At 42.0% G+C, this 22,876-nt stretch overlaps 2 protein-coding genes across 3 annotated transcripts; one reads left to right on the forward strand and one right to left on the reverse strand.

The window, feature by feature from the left end:
- Window positions 1–1,672: 1,672 nt before the first annotated feature.
- LOC125011248 (desmoglein-2-like) lies at window positions 1,673–10,946 on the reverse strand. Its single transcript, XM_047590365.1, has 14 exons — window positions 10,764–10,946; window positions 10,130–10,216; window positions 8,676–8,831; window positions 8,419–8,560; window positions 8,162–8,316; window positions 7,899–8,033; window positions 7,601–7,786; window positions 7,222–7,499; window positions 6,989–7,131; window positions 6,678–6,899; window positions 5,501–5,731; window positions 5,130–5,257; window positions 4,658–5,020; window positions 1,673–4,540 (listed from the first exon to the last, which is right to left on the reverse strand). Exons 1-14 carry the CDS (start codon window positions 10,815–10,817, stop codon window positions 3,575–3,577), a joined length of 3,246 nt encoding a protein of 1,081 aa, XP_047446321.1. The 5' UTR covers window positions 10,818–10,946; the 3' UTR covers window positions 1,673–3,574.
- A 2,913-nt stretch (window positions 10,947–13,859) lies between these two features.
- dsc2l (desmocollin 2 like) lies at window positions 13,860–21,416 on the forward strand. Of its 2 annotated transcripts, none has more exons than XM_047590290.1 (16): window positions 13,860–14,116; window positions 14,286–14,376; window positions 14,508–14,698; window positions 14,856–14,957; window positions 15,591–15,746; window positions 16,232–16,373; window positions 16,458–16,612; window positions 16,705–16,839; window positions 16,937–17,122; window positions 17,216–17,463; window positions 17,668–17,807; window positions 18,325–18,546; window positions 19,010–19,231; window positions 19,660–19,772; window positions 19,873–20,196; window positions 20,508–21,416. In XM_047590290.1, the coding sequence occupies exons 1-16, from the start codon at window positions 14,078–14,080 to the stop codon at window positions 20,703–20,705; spliced, it is 2,664 nt and encodes an 887-aa protein (XP_047446246.1). In that variant the 5' UTR covers window positions 13,860–14,077; the 3' UTR covers window positions 20,706–21,416. The 2 variants fall into 2 exon arrangements, with proteins under 2 accessions (XP_047446246.1, XP_047446245.1); XM_047590289.1 differs by having other exon boundaries at window positions 13,862–14,116; window positions 14,853–14,957.
- The last annotated feature ends 1,460 nt before the right edge of the window (window positions 21,417–22,876 follow it).

The following is a 22,876-nucleotide window of genomic DNA, read 5'->3' on the forward strand; positions in this document are numbered from 1 at the left end:
TCTACGTATTATCCATTTAGGCCAGGGTGATACACAGCACCCCAGAGTGCTCCATTTTACAGATATTGTGCAAAAGTGGAGCACATTTGACTACAACATTCTTGACTGGCTTTACTTTAGTGGAAGTATGTAAGTGGTGAAAGCCACTGTCACATGTTGATCTATTGCATTATGTTGCAAGAAGGTATTGACAGACTTCCAAGCCAGAAGGGAGGCGCCCGACTCCAGTAAACGAGAATCTGTTCAGAAAAAGCTCCGGAAAGCACACACTGATGACTGATAATGCAGACCCTGGCAGCAACACGATGAAACTGATAATGATGACCAGTCGGCCTTCCTGCTTCATTGTCTATCTAGCGATGTAGGGTGGATCGTGGCTGTTGAACAACTCTCTAGAAGGTTTTAAGTCTGAAACATGTTAAGTTTCGACCTCACCCGAGTCACGTCTGAGGAAGCAGGAATGTCTCAGTTGACAGTTAATGGAAAACATGTGTTTTGACACGAAGAATGGCCAGAAGTGAAAAGTTTAAAAGTAAGAGAAGATCATCTTTGTGAGGATTGATGGGTTTGTTCCACTCACAGTGTAATGAGGTCCTGTTTCACATATTCCAAATAAGCCAACACATTTTCTTCCTGCGTGTCGCGACTGAAGAAGAGTTGATTACCAAAATGTCTCAGGGCATGTGTAAGTTTGAATGATTATTCTGACAGGACGACACTTACGCTACAGTCAGAATGCAAAGAATGTAAAGCAGTAGATTCGTGCAGTACACGGTGTGACCCTTTTACTAAAAAGGTGGGGGAAAAAAACACCAAAAATAAGTCAGGACTTGTAAAATAGGTCAACGAACAAAAGCACAAAAGCAAGTCAGTGTCGTGCTGCCTACTATCAATTACAACATGCAACAAAAACAGCAATGTCAAAAGCTCTGTTGCCAGAGATTTAAGAAGAAGAAAACAAAGCGGAGAGCATTGCCACATGCTCTTATGCCAGGGGACCATAGTGGTGAATCTTTTTGCTTTGCAGCCAACCAAACGGGGAACTGACTTACTATTTACATTTTTTCTTCACAAAGCACACATCCACGCTCTACAGCTGCTGAAAGCAGTACCATTAGTCTAATTTCTGGGACAATGGGGAGACATGTTTGACTTGAAGCTCTATCCTCGAGCCTGTTGTGCTAGAATTGTCAAGGTACTTTTTTGGGGCAATTTTCAGGAGACGTTATCTGCATTATCTCCGACACAATGTTCTACTTTCTCTTTGTTTTTACGTGTTTATATATCTCTGGGTACAGAGAAACCTGTTTTATCTGTTCTACACTATCTGCTTGGCACAGCTTCAAGCACAAGGTGATGTTTTTCCTCACCTGAACAAAGCTTTGACTGACAAGGAAGTATAGCTGGTGGTTTACAGATGAGGAAAACAATCTGTCCTTTTACGACTCAACTAGTAACCCAGTTATGCTAATTTCATGTTCAATACAAAACCATACTTTCAAATCTGGCATTTTAAAATGTAAAATGAAAGTCTTTTTTTGGACAGGCAATCTGCAGAAAGCTGGATTTCGGTCTTTTTACATAAATCTGCAAATGTGTTGTAGAAAATGTTGACATAAAGTGCAATGGATTCAAAAAATGTTGCGCATGTGAAATCAAACAAATCACAAAATACTTTTTTTCCAGTTACAATTTATTATGCTACCAGGTGCAAAAAAAAAAGAAAAAGAAAGAAAGAAAGAAAGAAAAAACACACCTTAATTATCATGTACTATCATGTTCATAGAGCATAATAGAAGCTAGACATTAAAATATATATATTTATTAATTGCGAGAACAGCAGTATCAGTGTTTTCAGTGCTTTGCAAGCTTGGCTTTTACTAATTTTCCCCTCCACATTCCCAAAATATGTCACATGGACACACACACACACACACACACAAACAGCGACTGTCTACCAAATAATTATGACACATAACTCCTTTCAAGAAAATACAACATCCTGCAATTATCAGTTTGGCACTTATACTTAAGCAATTATGCCGTTTAAAGTAACACACACTCTGTAGAGGTTCAAAAAAATGTACAAAAAAAAATAGTTTTAGTTTCTTCTTTGGTTTAGTCTGCAATTACTATATAATAATAAAAAATAATTTACTCTCCCCCTCGATGCATTCAATCATTCCAACATTTCTTCAGAGGTTGCCCTCAACAGTTTTAAGATGAACACGTATTTATCCGTGTTCAGTGTTCTGCATTCGGCATCTATGACCAAGTCTAATAGTCAGCAGGACAACTTTTGACATGGCTGCACCTTAAATGTCACAAAAAGCAAACCGAGCATCTGAAGAAGCAAAACATATTCAAATAATACAGTACTCGGTGCACTGAGTGTTAAAAGCCTAAAATGGATAAATTCAACATGAAAGTAGCTGCAGATTCCACGGTTGTCACTCCTAAAATAATTGTCCTTCTGTTTTGATCAAGACATTTTTACTGAGCTTGTCACATCGTCAAACTAAAGTCCCTGCAATACCTATGACGTTAAAATAAATAAATAAACGCCCTAATTTAGAAGCGGAAATAAATGCGTGTACAGCCTGGTACAAAAACGGTCTCGTGTTTTATAGGTGATTTTCTCATTCATGTTATTCAAGTTACGCCTTCTCAAAGGCACGGCCTCTTCCAGTGACAGATGGGTGCTATCTCAGGTCACTAGCCGTCTGAGGCGTGTGCTGTTACTCGCTGAACCTTTGCTGCACTTGCGCTGCATCCTTTGCAAACATTTTTCGATTTCCTAGGAGATAGGCACAGCCAGTGTGGCAACATCTCAAAGCAAACACGCTAAGCTTCAAAACTGCCCTTCGTTAATCCTATGGTTACGTCATGGAGGATCCAAACGCCTTTATGTACAATACTACTGGTTTGGTTTGAATTGGGAAGGGTGAGTTAGTAATTTTGATGACTTGTATGACTTCCAGCTGCTGCTCGGTTCCCAGGCACAGCCTTCAGTAATTTGTTGCCAGTTAAAACTAGGGAGGTGGTTTTTGTTGTTTTTGCTGCTAAATACAAAGGTGAGGCTTTTTGTTTGTCCTGTGGTTCTTTTAGTTTCCCGGTATGATTCCAACAATCTGAGCTTTGCATTTTTGTTTAATTGGTGTGACTATACTGTCTTAGCTGTTTTGTTTATATTGTGGTGTCATGTTAGTTTTGTACCTGCCCTTTATGACTGTACTGGACACCGAACTGATCATTCTTGGAACCAGAAAAGCAAGAACACAGTACTTAACCTAACTTAAAGGATTTCACTCGGCCGTGTAAGAAATGATTGAATGCGCCTTTCATTATTAACCACTGTCATTTGTCCAATTATTTTTGGTCTTACTATATGCAGAAAAGAATGTACAGTATTACACTACAGGTCAAACAGACTAAATTAAACCAGTTTACCACATATTTACACATTGTAGTACATTTCAGTCTACGTAAATATATGTTATTATATGTAAAAACAAGAGTGACTTCTCAGGATGCACTAAACCCAAAAAGTGTTGCTCTACGCTGTTGTACTGGACTAAAGGTTCCTCTGTGTCACTGACTTCTTTTTATGTTGCACAACGATTCTCTGACTCCCTTGCAACTTGGGTGTGGCTGTCTGGGCAAAGTCCTCGTTTGAACCTGCAGAACCACGCGACGCCACTGAAAAGCCCTGAGCTTTCATCTGCATGCCTTGGCTGCTGACCTCAAAGCCCCGCTCCAAAGTGCCCTGTCCCACGTGAGCAAAGCCCTGTGCCAATTGCGCCCCTTGCTCTCCTCCCAAGGTGCTGCCCTGCACTACCACCGACTGAGTGGACCTGGACAGGGTTCCTTGCGACACCTGGCCTGCCCCTCCTCCCGTCCCTACCTTCCTATCAACGAGCACCACGCCCTGTGTACCCTGGAGACCGCCGACTTGCATCAGCCCGCCCTGGTTTAGCTCGACTTGGCCGACTTGACCCACCGTCTGCTGGGCGCCACCCGGCACGAGCATCACTTGGGGCTTGGACTCGACTACATACATGGGGGTGGCAGCATAGTACATGGTGGGCTGCTGTATGAGAAGTGTCTGACTGGGAACCACGATGTTGTCCTGGACATGCACCCTGGAAGCAGTTCCTGAACCCCGTACTCTCTCAGTGATTCGCTCCTCCTGAATGATGGATCCGGACGAAGCACTGGTGGCGTTGAGGGTGTTGACGTTCTCTCTGGGTGTTTCTATGTGGGTATGGACGTGCGTGTGGTTCGAGGTGGAGGGCCTGATGGGAGACACCGGGCGGACCGAAGCTCCAGTGTGAGCGGACTCGGTGACTATTGGTGATCCCTGACAGACCTCAGCCAGGGTTTTGAATTTGGGCCCGAGGTCATTAAGGAACGTAAGATCGTCATCGTTTTCAAGGAGGCTGCAGCAGCCCACAGAACCCGCGGGGGACTCTTTACCCTCATAGTTAAAGGTTTTCACATCGTCCGCCTGCTGAGATTGTTGAGCAGTGTGGTTCAGTTTCTGTAAAACAAGGAAAAGTTCAGTTTGCATTGGATTTCAACAGCATAATATATCATCTGCTTATGTATTGTAATCATAATTTGCGTCATAGTCTTCGGTCAGACTAGAGATACTCACACTTGCATAGTACTCCCCCAGGAACTGATCAGACAGAGCCATCCCGTCAAAGACCCCGCCCCTATAGTGAGAGACGCTGTGTTCTTGTCCTGTCATCATCCCGGGACTCATTAAGTCCACCTGATCTCCCTGACCACTGAACTGGTTGTACATGTGCCTGTTCTCCACTGACCAACTGTTTGTTCCATAGGCTCCTCCTCCTACTCCTCCACCTACTCCTCCACCTACTCCTCCTCCTACTCCACTCCCTACTAACCCTAAGTCAACCAGTCCTCCATTGTATCCTCCCTGTAGGGTATTGACATTCTTGGTAGTCAGCGTGCCACCATCAACCTCCCCTGGGACATGTAGTAGAGGAACTTCCTGTGAGGAAAAAAAAAATATATCCAGTCAGATGCAGAACTTTTCCAAGATGGAAAGTACAGCACGTTGCAAGAGCTCCATCCATGTCATATGAAGCTGATCAAAGTACCTTGTCTTCTCCCTGTCCCTCGGTGTGATACGCGATCAGCTGTTGCTTCGTATCGAACGGAATGGCCTTGAAATCTCCGACAGCTGCCGTTCCTCCACACAGGCAAAACATAAGCAGCAGGGGCAACACTGAAAATTTCAAAAGAAGTTCAAATTACGTGTGTGAAATGACGCCCTTACATCAATGAATCACCTTTATTCAAAAAAGACAAACTTGATTTACGTCACAAAGCCCCTGCGCCCCACCCGTTCTCCTTGGTGTATATCTAAGCATGCTACAACACGTATGGTTAGGCCTCCTCAAAAGGACACGTTAACTATTTCTACCTTATAACAAACAAGGAAGAGAGAAAAGACGATTCCTTTACTCACACAGCAGCAGCAGCAGTCCCAGCAAAAGGAGCAGAATGCCTCCAGCTCCAAAACTCGCAGTTGCTGTTTTCTTTGTCTCACAGGTTTTTATGTCGTTTTTGCAAGCACACACATCGACATCGATTATCTGAGGCTCGGTGCATGATTTCCCCTTCTGGTCCTTGATCAACACTTCCACTTGGTATTTGCCCGGCCACAAGTATGACTGGTCTCTGAGGATGGCTGTGGTGCCTGCAGACGGAGACAGCGAAAATGTATACATTGACCACAAAGAACTGTAATTCATAATGAATCTCCCTTCTACCTTCGCACTTATGGAATACAGTCAAAAAGACACGTACTTGGCATGAAAAACAGAAATGTGGGTAATGAAATAGGTATGTTTAAGAGCTTGAAATGTATTTTGCTTGAAATTTGTCTAAAAATGCTTCTTTGATGTGAACAGATTTCCATTTTTTTCTTTCTTTTATATTGGTCATTAGTTTCATTTTCCATGATTTAATACACAGCATAACATCTTAATCACTGAACAACAAAGGATTAAGGCAGAAGCCCAAGGCTTATAGTACATGCCTATCCTAGGTAATCAATCCAACTGAACGACTACAGAACAAAATCAATTACTGCTGTGTCCAAGTTAAGTTACTTTGAATTCTGTTTCCTTTCCTTATAATCTTCAATCATCTTCCATTTTACACCTTTTTTGAAAATTGACGTAGAACAAGACAACTTCAGTTTATCACATAGTCCATTCCATAGTTTCACATCGAGAACTGAAACACATCTATATTTTACATCTGTTCTTGCTTGTCTTCCCTCTCTTAATTTGAAAAAATGTTGAACGCCATCAGGGAGTCTTTTATTCCTCGCTCGAAAAATTATTTCTAATATTTTTAACTGAAATATATCCAAGAATTTTACTGTGCCACATTAAATAAATAATCTATTAGTTGGTTCTCAATAACCCACTTCATTTATTACTCGTGTGGCTCTTTTTTTGTAATTATGGGATCTAAATTTGATTTATAAACAGCTCCCCAAACCTCTACACAGTATGCCATGTATGGCATTATCAGTGAAGTATATAATAGATATAAGCGTTTCTTAGTTAATAAATGCTCTGTTTTATAGAGAATAGCAATGGACCTAGATCATTACTCTGTTTGTATGGTCTTACCGTTATAATATTCCACTGCCCACTTCTCATCGCTGCTCCCTTCAATCACGGTGAACTCAAACGGCGCCGCGTTGGGAAACACGTCTTCATCTACAGCTGTGACATAGATCATTTGATCCCCAAGGCACATGGTCTGCGACGTAGTGATCAGTTTTGGGCAGTGATCGTTGATGTCCTCCACCTGAATGGCGACGGTCCCCGTAACAGTTTTTGCAGGTTCGTCTGGAAACAAGTCAACGGACAGGTTGATGTCAACATGCACCATAGTACTCCACAGGAGAACAGCGATTACGGTGCTCATGGGAACTCACCTTTGGTGATGGCGATAATTTCGGCATAATATGTTCCATTGATCAAGAATTTGGACTCTCGGTCAGGCAGCCTATTCAGCTTGATATCTCCTGTGTTTTCATCGATAATTAACCAGTTGCCATCATCACGAAGCTTTGCATACCTAAAATCACATTAATCCATGTATGTGAGCAAAAAGAAAAATGACATTTCATTTAAACAATTCATTTACATATCATTTACGTGACCCCACCTCACGTTGGTGGCAATCAGTCCTGTGTCGATGTCAATAGCAGCGTAATTAGCGATGACTTTGTTGATGGAGACAAATTTGATGTCCTCAGAGATGGACACCACTTTGACACTTGGTCTGAAAGTGGGGCCTTCCAATTGATTGACCACATTGATTGTGATGGGGTAGGATTTTCCCGTGACAATCCCCGTCATAGAACTCGCACCGAAATTGTACGAAGCTTTGTTGGAAACTGTCACCTGCAAGCTGAGTGTCTGAATTGCCTCGTAGTTCAGGGCCTGTGGATTCAAGGACAATGCAGAAGATATGCAGCTTAAACGACTGTCTTCTTTTCAGGGTGTGCCGTTTCAGATCATCAAAATAAAGCAACGCTCTTTACCTTCTGAATCATGATAATCCCCTCATTGGTCTTAGGATCAGTGGTGATAGTGAAGTAGCCTCCCTCATTCCCTGACACTATCTGGTAGACAGCCAGCCAGCTGTCAGTGAACATCAGATCCAAGTCGATGGCCTGTATCCTCATAACTTCTATACCGATAGTGTTCTCCTCCACTTTCCCTACATACTGCAAACACAAATCAAGTTAACACATGCTTTGGGATGACTACTAACATTTTTCACTGAAACAAACTAAAAAATACTCGTTACACAGACATGAGTATACATGTTGCACCTACCACTTCTTTTTCCAGATATGGGACGTTGTCATTTATGTCCAGAATTTTGATCACAATTTCTCCAGTTCCAGTGTTTCCTCCCACTTGTCCATTCAAGTCAGATGCTTGAACAATCAACCTGTATGTATCTTGAGTCTGAAATTGGACGCACAAACAAAAAAATGACATACGTTGGTAATAGCTGGAGAAAAAGTCGACATTTGTGAGACATGTGTGCAAAACGCTTCTTTCGCACCGACTCGTGTAAAACTGAAACCTCTCACCTCTCGATCCAGAGTGTTGCTTTGAACCATGATCTCCCCAGTTAGAGAGTTGATGGAAAACATCCCAAATGTGGTCGTCTCCACAAGGCTGTAGTAGATCGCAGCATTTATTCCAATATCAGCATCGGTGACTATGACTCTCATGACGACAGTACCTGCAAATCACCAAAGTGAACGGAAGAAATGAAAAGAAATGTTTAATTGAAACAATATTTTTTGAAGGTCTTATCAAAATTACTGTGTAGACCTTAAAATACCTGGTGCACTGGATTCACTGACTTGTCCGACTTGCTGTGTCTGAATGACTGGTGCACAGTCGTTCTCGTCCAAAACAGTAATGTTAAGCTCCAGAATACTTTCAGCGTACGCCCCACTGGGGTATTTTGCCATGCCCTTCACCTAAGAAACACAATTATTAGTATTTCATTATTATTTATTTAGTATTTATAGTTTTTTTTGTTAGTATTTTATTCACTGTACAACTTATGATGGCTTCTTGTTGAAGTGCTCTTACTAAATAGTAGGGGATATCCTCACGGTCCAGGATGGTGTAGATTCTCACAAAGCCAGTGTCGGGGTCAATACCAAATCTACCTCTAGGATGCTGGTCAACTCCAGGCCCTGATAAAGAATATATGATCTTCGTGTAGTTCTCCTTGTCAGAGCGAATCTAAAATGAAAAGAAAAGACACAAAATCAAACCGCACGTTTGATGGCACATTTTGACACACACCAAACAGCCACAATATTAAAAGCACCGCAAGAGAAGTAAATAGCATTGACCATCTTGTGACAATTCAATGTTCTGCTGGGAAACTTTTAGACCTGGTATTCGTGTGGATGTTACTTAGACATGTACCACCCACCTAGAGCAGACCACCCACCCCCACCCCACAGCAATGACACTCCTTGATGGCAGCAGGATGCAGCCTGACTCACACATACACACACACAAAACTGTTTAGAAACAACTCAGACCTGGCCTCCAAATTCACAAACTGATCAAGTATCTGATCCACAGAGGCCCCTCCCTTCAACCCATAGGAGCCCAAGGCCCCCACTAACAACATTCTGTTGCCAGTCCCAATGAAAAATAAAAGATTATCTTATCTTATCATGTCCAACCTCATTCTATCAAGAGTCAGAACTGCAGTTGTCCACTCCTACTTGGATGAGCAACAATCCAACCTGAACATGATTCCTCATACTCTCAAACTGTCATGTAAGATCATCAGCTATATCTTGTATTATTAAATTCTACGTGTTTCCTTTGTTTGTTGTATGTATCTGTGACGGATGTTTATCTTGTTTCTCCTGCTCTGACTCTCCCTTGTCTGTTTTTTACCCGGCTGGCCTTCGGCAGATATGAGCTGAGTATTTCCTTGCCACTGTCACCGTCAGGTTTGCTCTGAAGGTTTCAGGCTGGTTTTTGTGTGGTTTTTACAATTTGTACCGTTATTTATGCTATATAAATATGAATTGAATAGAATTAAATTGAACTGAATTGATTTGGAGACATGAGCAAGGCCTACACAACAATAGGATGGTGGTTTTATTGTTGTGGTTGATCGGTGTACAACATTCAACAACATAGACTAGAAAAAAAAAACATAAAAAAAAACAAACAGACAGCTAAAAATTAAAGCTACCTGAGCTTTCGCACGTCAAACAGTGTGTGTGTTTTTTTGTGTGTCTCAACATGCACACAAAGATGCATTTGTCATCGTGTGCTGTGACTGAAATTTCCCATTTTCATTCAAGGCCTCAGGCCAATCAGGCCGGAAATAAGATAAGATAAATCTTTTTTTTTTAAAGCTGGAAGTTAAATAATAGCTGGAGGTTAAATAATAATATAGCAAAAACACATCATACTACAAAATAATATAGTATAAAAATTAGTAATAAACAGTATATTAAAAGACAACAGTTTAAATGTAATACTTATGTATAAAACACAAAAGCTCATACCCTGGCAATGTGCTTCTGGCCGGTGTAGTCCTGGTTCTCGTACAGCTTCCTGGGATATTGAAACCATTCTGCCCACACAGGAGCAAGCTGCAGGTAAAAATAAGAAATAGGGGGCGAAAAAAGTATTGAATACAAAATCATATGGCATAATTAGACGCATGCTTTGGTTTACATGATTGACATCCGTGACACTTTGAGGGCTTGAGAGTTATATACAGTATCTTGAAGTGAATGTTTGTTTTATGGTCGTCACTAAGACAAACGTATACCCCTCAGTCTTTTATTTTGAAGTGGACATCTACCTTAAACCGAGGACTTTTGGATAAAACGACTTATAAAACAGGTCGGCCGGAAACCACCGCTATTTGGAACTGAACTTGACTTGGTGCTGCTAAAAAAAACACTTTTCACCGCGCCCAGAATTTAGAGACGAATAGGGAATAAAGAACTGTTAACTATCGTATTTTATAAGTCGCATGCTTTTAACGGACACGCTGATACGATAAAAAACCAAGAACGGAGAGCTACACCTGTTGGAGACAAACAAACAAACAAACAAACAAACAAAAAAAAATCCGCTTTTTAACACACGGTAGCTGGCATTTAATCACAATAGGTTGCGCCATTCACTTACCGTTATGAAGAGCGCCAGCAGGACGAAAACGCTGCATTTCGGCAGTCCTGCCATCGGATCGTTAACTGAAAATGTCCTCCTGGTGAAGTGAAACGGCGTCCGCTCGACTTTTCTCTGAAGCCTATTGTCGGTTGCGCACAGACTTTGACCCTTCAGAGGGGCAGGGAAGAAGTTTCACTGCAATAGGCGGTTCCTCCCCGTTTCATTACTCATAAGCTCCTGGTGGTAGCGGGCGGAGAAAGGAGGCTGGCTGTGTCCACTTTGTGCATAGCTGCAATACTATGTGCCGCCTTTTGTCTTTGGCCACAAGGGGAAAATGCAGGTAGATAAGGCTGTGAGAAAGTCCAGTGTGCGCAACAAGTACAACACCTCCACGGTCACGTTTCAGTGTCTGATTTAAGCACGGTATATTGATTGGGGTATATTAGGAGCGTTGTGACCACTCTTTTCTCACTCATGCGTCAAACTTGACCAGTGAATGTGGAATTCCCACCATAGTTTCGTGCGCATTCATCTGCCCACTGCGCCTTGCGAGCATGTTGATGTGTGTTTTGCACGGTAACTCAGGGATAAAGAAGAGAAAACATTTCCTCCCCGCCGAGACAAAGTGCCATTTTTTTTTCTTTTGATACAAACAAAAAAAAATCATAATGTGTTTGTATGTTACAGCCCATTTGGACGGTGACTGTGCCTGCTGTGTGTCAGAGGGAGTGGTTGGTCTTAAGGGCAGTAGCTTATTTTATTCCTTAGTCAGCACTTAAATCACAAAGAGTAAAAAATTTGAATGGGTGTTTTCATTAGTGATGACTGACAGCTGGATTAAGAAAAATGTGGGAAATATAGTCTGATGAGCCAAAGATGTGATTCCAGTTAAGCTGTGACACCTGCCAGCGTTTTATTCTGGTAATTAATTTGCCTAATTTCTAAGTAATTTGATGACATATTTTCAAAACACTTCAGGTGGCTGGGTTGCATGGATGTCCATTTATTCAAAAAGTCCACCGAAAGGCCACCAAAGTCCACCTAAAACAAATGAAAAAAAAGAAAACGTTAGGTGAACAGATGTATGAGGAAATGTGAAAAACAGGATGAATATAACACAAAAGCAAATAAGGGGTTGCAATTATGAGGCAAAAAGTGCGGCGATAGCAACGGAGTACAAACAAACAAAAAGGCAGGATGTGGTCTGTCGCGTCTTCAAGCTAATCATTAAGAAGCTGAAGGAAAAAAGGAAAGAGAGGCCTCCAAACCGGTTTCTCCCTGATATTCCACATTTCATGGCTGGAGATGCAGCCAGTGGAATGGAGAGCAGTGATTGGTCAACACATGCGAGGAGTCTGGGGGTGGGATAAGGGGAGAACGATTCAGGGATTTGAAAGTTGTCAGTTCACATAGTGTGCTTGGTCCTGAACATTTCAGAGACAAAAATTCTCACAGCATGGCCTCAGAAAGAGAAGAAAAACCGTAATGGCTCAGCTTATTAATAAAAATATATGCGGGCGCGGTGTTAATAAGGATATTGTCTTAGCTGCATTTGATGTATTAGTCAACATGAAGAAGCAACCTAGTGTTTCAGTTTTATACAAACACAGACAATTTTCTTTCTTCAGAGCCGTCGTGCATATCAATATGAGCAATTGGGACAATGCACACTAATAATCACAGAAAGATGAGTTAAGCAGTCTTAAGAAAACTCAGTGCAGAGCAACGTGTGTCACTCAAACACACTTTCACATGATATGAACACTCTCATTTGGCATTCATCCCAAGGGTGTGGCGAGCCTGGGTGTGGTGGGTGCTTTAGCTTTAGACTGAAACTCTCTCCCCTCGGGGAAATGCGTGTCACTGTCATGAACTTGATTTGGATTATCTTTCACGCCTTCATAAACGTAAAAAACGTGAAAACCAATAGAATCCGCCCTGCAGCTTTTATGCCACAACCTGGCAAAGAATTCAAAGTTGTTTCCAAATTGTATTTCGCAACACCCCACCCGGTGTAGAACAACACAACAACAGGTGTGTTCCGCGAAGACTATGCCATAAACTGCGTGATCCAAGATGAGTTATATGAGGTCATACTGGACTGATATCAAGACGTCTGACGCTTGAGTTTTCCAGACAGACTTATCTCATTTAGCTGTTATAATATAGACATAAGTACAAAAGTTTTGGTGATTTAGGGGAACTCACATTGTGGATGATTAATCCTGACAGACCGGGGGAAAGGTCAAACAAAGGGTCAGTCACAGACTAACCAGGAACAGGATGATTTGCACACAAACACACTTATACTGTAAACACATTGAAGCCTGAGTACAGTCATAATTAGCTTTCAGCCTGGGAGACATAAGCATTGTTTTAGAGTTGTTGATACAGACTCTCCGCCCCGATCCCTCTCATTACGTCCACGCCCATGACTCACTGCAGCGCAGTCTTCCTGACATTTTTCTCACCTTTCCTGTTGCAGCCCCACATAGCCCACACACATCCCCCAGACCCTTTCAAAACAACCTCTTCCAAACACAGCGGAATCGAACGGGGCATGCTCGAAATGACACGGGCCTGCAGCTCCCTGGCTCCGAGCACGCTCGCTTTTATCAGCACTTTACAGAGATAGCGCTCGGCTTCGCTGTGGGATCACAGCCTCCCCCACACCAGGCTCCATTCAGCTCACATTCCTGCGGTGCTGAGTGAGGAGCCCAGTTCTGATCCTCCTACCAGAATGCTTCAGTGGAGTTGCATGAGGCATAGGAGGAGCGGCATGGGTCAATAACTCTGCGAGCCAGGGAGAGGTCGTGAAAAACAAGCTGACACACACACAAACGTGCAATTGTTGCAAGGGAAAATGAAAGAAAAGAGAACATTAGTGAAATCGTTTCTGGGGCTTAAACGACTTGTGTGTTCATAGAAATATTAATGTGGGGCTTTTGTATGCATATTTATTTCATTTCATATAGCATTTATGGTAATTTTTGTGTGTGTGTGTGTAGTATTGAGTCAGAAGACTAAGGCAACGTTTCCCCCTACTGGCAGAAAACATATGCATTGTGTAGAGTTGGCCGTGTACAACGCCTCTGAGCAGGACAGCCCAAAGGTGCGCTGCCTGTTGATCTTTGCTTGGAGGCTTCTTTGGGTGTGTCGGCCTAGGTGTGTCATCCACTCATTAACGTTCCCCTTTACGCAGTGAGAGCGCAAGTGGAAGAACAGACCGTGTGACAGATCCGACGAGTAGACGTCTGTCACTGCGAACGACCGACTCTAAGCGGATTCTTCCTCCTTCTTCGGACCAAGTCCGGCAGAATTTTGACCAGAATATGGCGAAAGTTTTTATTTCGCTCATCTGCGTATGGGTGGTAAGTGTCCGCATTTATTTAATGTCTCAAACTGAAATAATGATTTAAAACTTTACAAAAGCCGTTCATGTTTTCTATTATTTATATTGGGACATAATCGATTATTTCTCTTTAAGGGTTTTTAACAAACTTTAAGTCTGAAGTAAGATATCCTGTGTCCTCCCTTCAGATCGCCTGCGGTGTCGAGACGTGTTTTCTCCCCAGCTCTCTCTACGTGCCTGTCCCGGAGACAATTCCGGTGGGATACCAAGTCACAAAAGGTGTTTTCCCCCTATTATTTGCTTATTAACTTTACTGTACATGAACGTGTCTGTCTTGGGGGGGTACTTTACCGGCTTCGTTTTTTGTGGCTCGACCGATTTTAACTTTTAACATTTTTCTCGCTTTTCAGTTCACGCCGCCGCCTGTGACGACAATTCGGTGCAGTTTCGTGTACAGGACACACGTTTTAGGATAGATAGCGATGGGACCGTAGTAGCTTTGGCTCCTGTGTCGATGGCTACAGGAGGGCGGACATTTTCTGTGTGGGTGCAGGACAAGAATGGAGCGGAAAGTGAGATGGAAGTGCACCTTGTGCGCAGGGTAAGTCCTCTAGTTCTCAGACGTTTTTCCAATCCAACTTTATTTATAAAGCACTTAAAAAAAACAAAAACAAACAAAAGAAAAATCAAGTAACGCAAGCCATAATAGTAACTTGGTGAAACTTTCCCCCCACACACTTGTTTACATGTCACAGAAGGCAGGTCAAGGCATACTGAAGCGCATCAAAAGACGCTGGAGTCCCCCACCCCTCCACATGCTGGAAAATGTCCAGGGGCCATTTCCATATGAGCTGGAAAAGGTGATTTTAATATTTTTCTGTCAAAATGTATTGAATCCAACTCATTAAGCATTTCTCAGAGCGCAGCATACCCATCTGTATATATATATTCATCAGACGGCTTTAGTTTGTTATTTAGTCTATAATTTACAGAATTGATTCTTTGAGTCTGAAGTAATATGTTCACCAGTGTCTGAGTTCTGAGCCGAAACCTCAGTGGTTTCGATCGTAGTAGCTCTGTGGGATGTTTTGTTAAGGTGAACATTTTTCAAACCGCTCTTATTCTTTACAGCATTGTAACTAGTTTTAGAATGAATGCTGTTACAATAGTACTTCTGAGTAACTTTTGTCAGTGCTTTTCGTTGTAGCAGAACAGCCTTTACAGTGTGAGATTAGTACTTTTAAATAAGTATGGGACGTCAGTACTTCCTCCACCACTGCAAATCCACCGTTCCTTTAAGTTTAAACCACGATCGGCTCCTTTTAATTTATTTATTCATTTTATATCTGTGTCACCGTGCTGTCAGATTAGAATTTGCCCAAGGTCTTAACACACTAATGTGTTTTTTTTTCAGCCTTCATCCAGTTCATAGCACGGCAAGCCGAAAGACATCACAGAGTTGCTCTAACTATAATGATTGTCATTTGTCATAGATTGTTTCAGATTCGGCAGCCAAGTTCGACGTTTACTACACCATCAGTGGGCCCGGAGTGGACAAGCATCCAACTGGACTGTTCAGCATTGAACGCAACACCGGGAGGTTGAGTGTGCACAGAGCAGTGGATCGTGAGGAGTTCCCACACTTTGAAGTGAGTGTGAAGAAAGGCTTCTGGATATTAAAAAAAAAAAAAAAAAAAAAAAACGGTGGAGAAGAAAATAAATAAATGACACGCTGGTGACAAGCGGGACCCCTGTCGGCAAGTGGGATGAAGAGAGGAACGAGTCAGTTGGAGCACTTTGGTCGGCCTGCTAGCTTACCCGCCTCCCATCTAACAGCTGCTCTTTTCATTCTTTTCATTTCCTGTCTTTAATTACAAATACAGGCCGCTGCCACAAGCTGTTATGAAGAGTTATTTCCTCTAACGGGGGTGGCCAGGCAACGAATCTGTTAGCCTTTGTATCTTAAAGAGCACAATCACAGAAATTCAATTTACTATCGCATGAAATAAAAGAAGCACAGTAATGCTGGCATTTCTTGTTGGCATATTAGACAGTTCAGGGCGATTTAAATTGTTATGATGAGAAAATATATGTGTTAACCTTTTTAAATCTTATTTGTTCGTATTTGTTGCAGGTGTTAGTCAGAGTTTTTGACAGATTGACAAATCGGGAGACGGACATCCCCCTGAACTTCACCATCCTTGTTGATGATGTCAACGACAATGCCCCACAATTTCAAGAGTTGCTTAAGTTCACTGTGCCCGAATCCTTTGCAGGTGAGGAACAGGAAGCAACACAGCACTGCTCCCCTTGACCACCACCAGTGCAGTTGCTTCAAATGATGATATTTTTCATTCCAGGACAAGTGGTGGGGAAAGTTCTTGCCACAGACAGAGACGACCCGTGCACCGACCACGTCAGGATCAAGTACACTCTCTTGTCTGAAACAAACCTGTTTTCCATTGACGGAGAAACAGGTGTTATCACCACAAATAACGCCAATCTGGACAGAGAGGTCAGCCCTGACTTTTTTTTTTTTTTCTTTTTTTTTACAAATTTACTTTATTCACTCAAATTTAACACATTAATCATCTTTTTTTTTTCAAGGTGAAAGACAAGTATCTCGTCATTGTAAAAATCCAAGATAAGTTGGGTGCCCCGAATGGTCTGTCCAACACAGCAACAGCAACAATTACTCTGAGCGATATCAACGACAACCCACCGACTTTCAGAGAAACTTCGGTAAGTGGCGATATCCGAAATAATGCTCATTAAGACACTTTCGAACGTGTCTTCCTTCGGTTTTTGATTTAAGCAACACACCTTTGTTTCCCTTCAGTACAAAGCAACTGTGGAAGAAAACCAAATAGAAAAACTGATCCTTCGGATTCCAGTTGATGATAAAGATCAAATCAACACGCCAAACTGGATTTCTAAATTTGTCATCACCAAAGGAAATGAAACCGGAAACTTCAGGATTGACACCGACCCCAGCACAAATGAGGGCCTTCTGTACGTCGTGAAGGTGAGTGTGATTTCAGATTAAAGTAATGACATTCGGTGTGCATCACATCTAAGTGGAAATTTGTATTTACGGTGCACCGCTCCGCTTTTGCAGCCCTTAGATTTCGAGCAGAGCCCGAAGATAAATCTGGAGATTTCGGCGCGTAATGAAGCAGAGCTGAATGGCACCTCGGCCACGTGGGCGTCCATCCCTGTGGAAGTCACGGTTACCAACGTCGACGAGGGCCCAGAATTCACTGCCCCTATTGTGTACTTCAAGGTCAAAGAGAACACACCTAACGGCACCCTGATAGGAACTTACAAAGCCATTGATCCTGAGACCAAGAGCAGCAATGGAATCAAGTAATTAATATTAATTTGTCTTTAAAATAAAAACATATTATTTTGCTGTGATAGAGTGCGATTTATAACACGCGCGAGTACGGCTAATCCTCAGGACCCCAACTGATGTTTATGTTGCCTCTCTATAACACTGGAGGGCAGACTTTGACTGCTGATCTGAATTTGCCTGTAATACTCAAATGCTTTTTTCCCACTGTGTCCCAGGTATTACAAGGACAAAGACCCAGCGTCTTGGGTCACAATCGACCGAGCCAACGGAGACATAAAGGTTGCAAACACAATTGACAGAGAGTCAAACTTCGTAAAGAATGGACTTTACAATGTCACCGTGAAGGCTACCGATGGTAGGAAGTGGATTCTGAATGCTTAACACGTACTAGTTCATACAGAAAATTGCTTTTCACTGTGTCGAAGCTTAGCACTACTCAAAGGTTAGAATTAAACGTCAGCCCTTACGGCAATCACAAATTACATTACAATTACATATTACGCAGTCATCAACGAGACAGCAGTTTGTGACGAACGTGCCAGTTTTCACATGAAAATGGTTGTCACCTTCATGCCTTGCGGCGGCACCAGACGTAAGTTAGCGCCAGCTTTAACAGGGCCCGTCTGAACACACAGCCAGCAAGCTTTGACATACCTGAGAACGCTTGTTTAGGAGATACAACTCAATGCGTCATCTACAATGATTCATATTCTCCAGTGTGACGGTGGCTCATGTTCTGGTGAAATTACCAGTTATGTGACACCCAGTGACTGCACCTGAAGGAGTCTGTGGCATTTTTTTTGATATGTGCCCACATGCCCACATTCATTATGCAGCCAACAGAGAATGATTGTTATACTTTTGTATTTCAGGCAGCAAGACAGGAACGGGAACAGTTGTCATTCAAGTGGAGGATGTGAACGACAACAAGCCACAGGTAGGGCCCGGAGAGCTGGTGATCTGTGAGGAAGACGGAGCAAGTGGCTCTGTGATAGTGGCGGCAGAAGACAAAGACCAGCATCCAAATGCGTTCGACTTCACCTTTGCGTTGGCAGAGGAAGACGAGGACAAATGGAGTTTGGAGTATTTGAACGGTAGGTGGCTTTATTAACAGTCTGTGTTGAACAACAAAACACTATTTAAACATCTATGAAACCTGACGTACAATGTCTCTGGAGCTCCTATGTGTAGTTGGGATGAAATCATTCATTTTACAACAAATGAATGCAGTTGTTGATGCTAAAAGGTCCATTAAAACTTAGATCTGTACCCAAAACATACAAACTGTTGCCCCGTGGTGCCGCAGCCACATCTTTGAAATGCTTTTGCACATATTAGACAACATAATATAATGCTATGGATATCATTTAGCTTAGAGAATACGTTTCGATATTGTTCTGGTGTTTTCATCCCATTGTGGGAGAAGCTACGTTTTGCGCCGCACACCGACAATTTCAAGAAGATGAACTGTTTGATGCAAGATCCCATCTTTTGGATAGGAAGCCTTAATTTTAAAGCATACGTCACAGTATCTTGTTGCATGTGTTTGTGCCTCAGGGACGGCAAGGCTTTTGAAGCAGAAGACAGCTCTTCCTAGAGGGCTGTATGAGGTTCCCATAACCATCAACGATCTGCAAGGCTTTGGTGGCGTACAGACGGTGACAGTAAGGATCTGCCAGTGCAGGGGTGGCGTGTGCCTGGCCCAGCAAAACTCTGTGACGTTGGGGCCATATGGGATACTGACTTTGCTGTTGCCTCTGGCCCTCCTCCTACTGCTCTGTGAGTATCTGCTACTTGCTATCTACTTGCCAGCAGAATTCTGTAGACCATGGGTTCTGCAGGGGAAAATTAATGAATGGATGAAATGAAAAAATAAATAAATATTTAAACCTGTGTATTATTTGAATAGCTAAATACTGAATGCAGATTTCAGCAGTTTGGGGGTCCTTGGCCTGTAATATGTTGTAGACTACACTGTGTAGATAATGAAACCAGGTTAAAAAAAAAAAAGAAAAAAAAAAAGACTGTATTGGAGCATGTGTGAAAATACAGGAAAAGTGATTTAAAGCTGAAGCTTCTCTTGTAGCGTATTGAGTGTATATCAGAAACTGAGGAGTGCTAACAGTATACGGTAGTGTTTTTGTGTTATGTAACGCCTTCCGCTCATTCATATTACATAATCCCTCTAACTTGCTCTTTTATTGCAGTTTTACTGCTTGCATTCTTCTGCTCAACAAAGATGGGCGGCATGACAATTGATGAAGGAGACAGTGGTGGAACCCTGCTCAAATCAAACACTGAGGCACCAGGGGATGAAGTGGTGAGAACATTGCGCTTACATATATTTTTATACTGCTCTTCTTTTCTTTTTGCTTCATTTATTTAATTGTCAGTTGATTGCTTTTTGTTTTGCTTTACAGGATGCAAGTCTCATCAAAGTTCCACCTTTTGGGAATGAACAGACTGTAAAGGGCTCAGTGAAGGGTTCTATGGTGGATGCAGGATGGCTGGGAAACAAGAGCATGAGCACGATCGGAGTCCAGGGCACACACGAGACCGACATGTACAAGAGTGGCATCACCACATCTAATATGCATGACTACTACTCTTCCCAGTATGGTAACCAGTTAAACATGCAAGGAAACCAGTTTGTCGGTGGCGGCATGGGTGTGGACAGCAAGTACCTCACCCAGGATTCATCCGCTCTAAAGACCTGGCAAACAAATGGCCGCTGTCTAAACCAGGTACAATTACATAACATTTCCAATGTTTATAACGCTACTATCTCAACAATCATTCTCTGAGGTTTAATAACCTCTGCTATCTGTTACAGCTTAGGTATCTCTCTCAAGTAATACAATGTTTAAGCCGTGATAGGATCCTTTGTAAACTTTAATATTTTTCCAACTTCTCTGTGAGAAATATTATTTCTCTGACTCGCCTGTGAGTTGTTTGTTCGCGGTGTAATATCCTGAGCAGCCACGTATCTCGCCTCCCATCGCTGAGGCATGCGGCGTAATAACACACTCACTCTACGTTCCACTTTGTCTCACAGAAGCTGGGCTACATGGCGACTGCAGGGGACGGGCGATACGCCGACGACATCGTACACGCCTACGGGTACGAGGGAGCGGGCAGCGCAGCCGGCTCCGTGGGATGCTGCAGCGACTACGACGACAACGAAAACCTTGACTTTCTAAACACGCTCGGACCAAAGTTCAGAAACCTCGCAGACGTGTGCAAAAAGACATGAACAGCGTGAGCTCCTGGTGATCGCTCCACTTGGTGATCGCTTTACATTTTCCTGCGCAGGTTTTACACGCCAGGAATGAGAATGCTTGGTTTGCCCGCCGCACATGAATGAGAAAAGAACAAGAGGGTGTCGTCAGTGTGTGTCTGTGCGCGCCGCTCTGCTATTGCTTTTTCCGTTGTGTTTTAATTTTTTAATTTTAATTATTTTTTTTTTGTTTTGTTTTTCTTTTGGTAAAAGTCTTTTGCACTGAAACGATGCAGATTGTTGTACATACTTTGCAATGCATAGTACTTAGTGTTTCTTAACTCGTCTGTCTTTGAAGTTTTACCTTTTGATGTAAGAAGTGCTGGCCTTGGTAGGGTTATCAGTTTGGGTATTTTGGTTTTTATGCATTACCTGTGTTCGTAGAGTTTATTGATGCATTTTTGAAATTGTGTGGTGGATTTAAGCCGACTGATATATATATATATATATATAAATATATATATATATATATATATATAATTATATATATATATATATATATAAAATTTATATATATATATATATATATATAAATGTATATATATATATATATATATATAAACATTTATATATATATATATATAAACACATATTTATATATATATAAAGAAAGTGAGAAAACATACGACTGTTATGCAACTACTTTTGTTAATATTTCACATGAAATAAAATTACATGACATAACAATCCTGATTGACTTCCTTGGGATGATTCCAAATCGCTCCGCAATTGCCAGTGTGGACACATTCCAGCACAGCTCCTGACCGTGTCCACTGGGTGTGGCTTCATCTTTGTCAGTGAGGTTCTTGCGACATGCTGAGAGTAACTGTGTGAAAGTCAACGCAGGGGCGTGAATGGGAGGGGTGAATGACGCAGCCTGCAACTGTCTGAATATCAGTTTACACTAAAATCACGTTGTATCAAACGGCCGTTCATCAAAGTGTACGCGAATTTCCTGGATGGGATCGGATGTACCTGCCCGTGTCTGTTACGTAACGGTGCAATTGTGCATGAACATCAAAGAGGGTTTCTCCCATTGAACTTTAGCTCCTACGGCAGATTTAAGCTGTAAATACACTTTCAGCGTGCTATAACCATAAAATTAACGAGTGCAAGTACTAACTGACTCACCCCCAGCTAGGATCCCGTGTCAGAGCATGTGTTACGTGAACATTAAGTCTTAAAATTAACACGAGGAACTTCTCCTGTGCTGTTCGGACATTCTACTTCTGCAGAACTTCAGAGCAGAAACAGATGCTCGTTGTGTGCAGCCTCTGTGTGCACTATGGTGAATGATTTACTAGGTGTGGCACTCTGTACTTGCACAATGGTACAGCACAGCCAAATTCCTAGATAATATTTACTTATGGTTTACTGCAGATCGAGTTGGTGCATTTGCGCGGCTATGCCTTTCCTATAATTATCCAGTTTTCTCCACGCAAGCACAAGTGTTCTTATCGACACTAATTTAATTGTCAATTAATTGTCACATGCTTTATTTTTGCTGCAAATTACTTGATTGGGCGCATCTTTTCTGAATGACTGAATGAATTATTAACATTATATTCAGACCCACATAAATAAATAATACAAATATGACAAATGTATTGAAACCTAAATTGAAATCCTGAGTTCCTGATCTTATTATGCTTGGGAAGATTATGGATTATTAATTTATAGAAGATTTCTTTTTTTTTTTAAAAAAAAAAAAAAAAAAAAGAAGCCCCAGCGCTCATAAACAATTCATCACCTTTTGTTGATGCCATTCAAATCATGCATCAATGTGATGAATTACAAATGAAGCTGAAGCTGGAGATCTAATCATAGGTTCTGGAAAGAACTATCTGTCGTGTGATTGTGGTGATGAGTATCAAATATGACAGGTGAGAGCAGGAAAAAGGCAGTGATGTTGGTGGTGGGCAGGGAGTGTTGGGGGCATGGTGCGGTGGATTAATTCCAGGAATGAAACCAGTCCCTCACCATGATCAAACACTGGAATCTTGTTAAAAATACAACAATATTATCCGCGCAGATTAAACTAACACTGTCACAATTATAGGAGGATGTGAACGAAATGTGAACATCAAGGGCTTTTGCTCCAAATCCCACCGGGGCCAATTAGAGGAAATCTTGAAAAGTCACTTTTC

The sequence above is a fragment of the Mugil cephalus genome, chromosome 7 (assembly GCF_022458985.1).
Source record: "Mugil cephalus isolate CIBA_MC_2020 chromosome 7, CIBA_Mcephalus_1.1, whole genome shotgun sequence".
NCBI classification, from domain to species: domain Eukaryota; kingdom Metazoa; phylum Chordata; class Actinopteri; order Mugiliformes; family Mugilidae; genus Mugil; species Mugil cephalus.

Bases quoted from the DNA above. Each gene is read 5' to 3' on its own strand.
- LOC125011248 (XM_047590365.1), bottom strand. From the start codon at position 10,817: ATGGCAGGACTGCCGAAATGCAGCGTTTTCGTCCTGCTGGCGCTCTTC. The intron at 8,832-10,129 runs GTATGAGCTTTT...TTTTCATTTTAG, and splicing joins GCCAGAAGCACATTGCCAGG to ATTCGCTCTGACAAGGAGAA. The intron at 6,900-6,988 runs GTGAGTTCCCAT...ACTTGTTTCCAG, and splicing joins AATTATCGCCATCACCAAAG to ACGAACCTGCAAAAACTGTT.
- dsc2l (XM_047590289.1), top strand. From the start codon at position 14,078: ATGGCGAAAGTTTTTATTTCGCTCATCTGCGTATGGGTG. The intron at 14,377-14,507 runs GTGTTTTCCCCC...CTCGCTTTTCAG, and splicing joins GGGATACCAAGTCACAAAAG to TTCACGCCGCCGCCTGTGAC. The intron at 17,123-17,215 runs GTGAGTGTGATT...CCGCTTTTGCAG, and splicing joins GCCTTCTGTACGTCGTGAAG to CCCTTAGATTTCGAGCAGAG.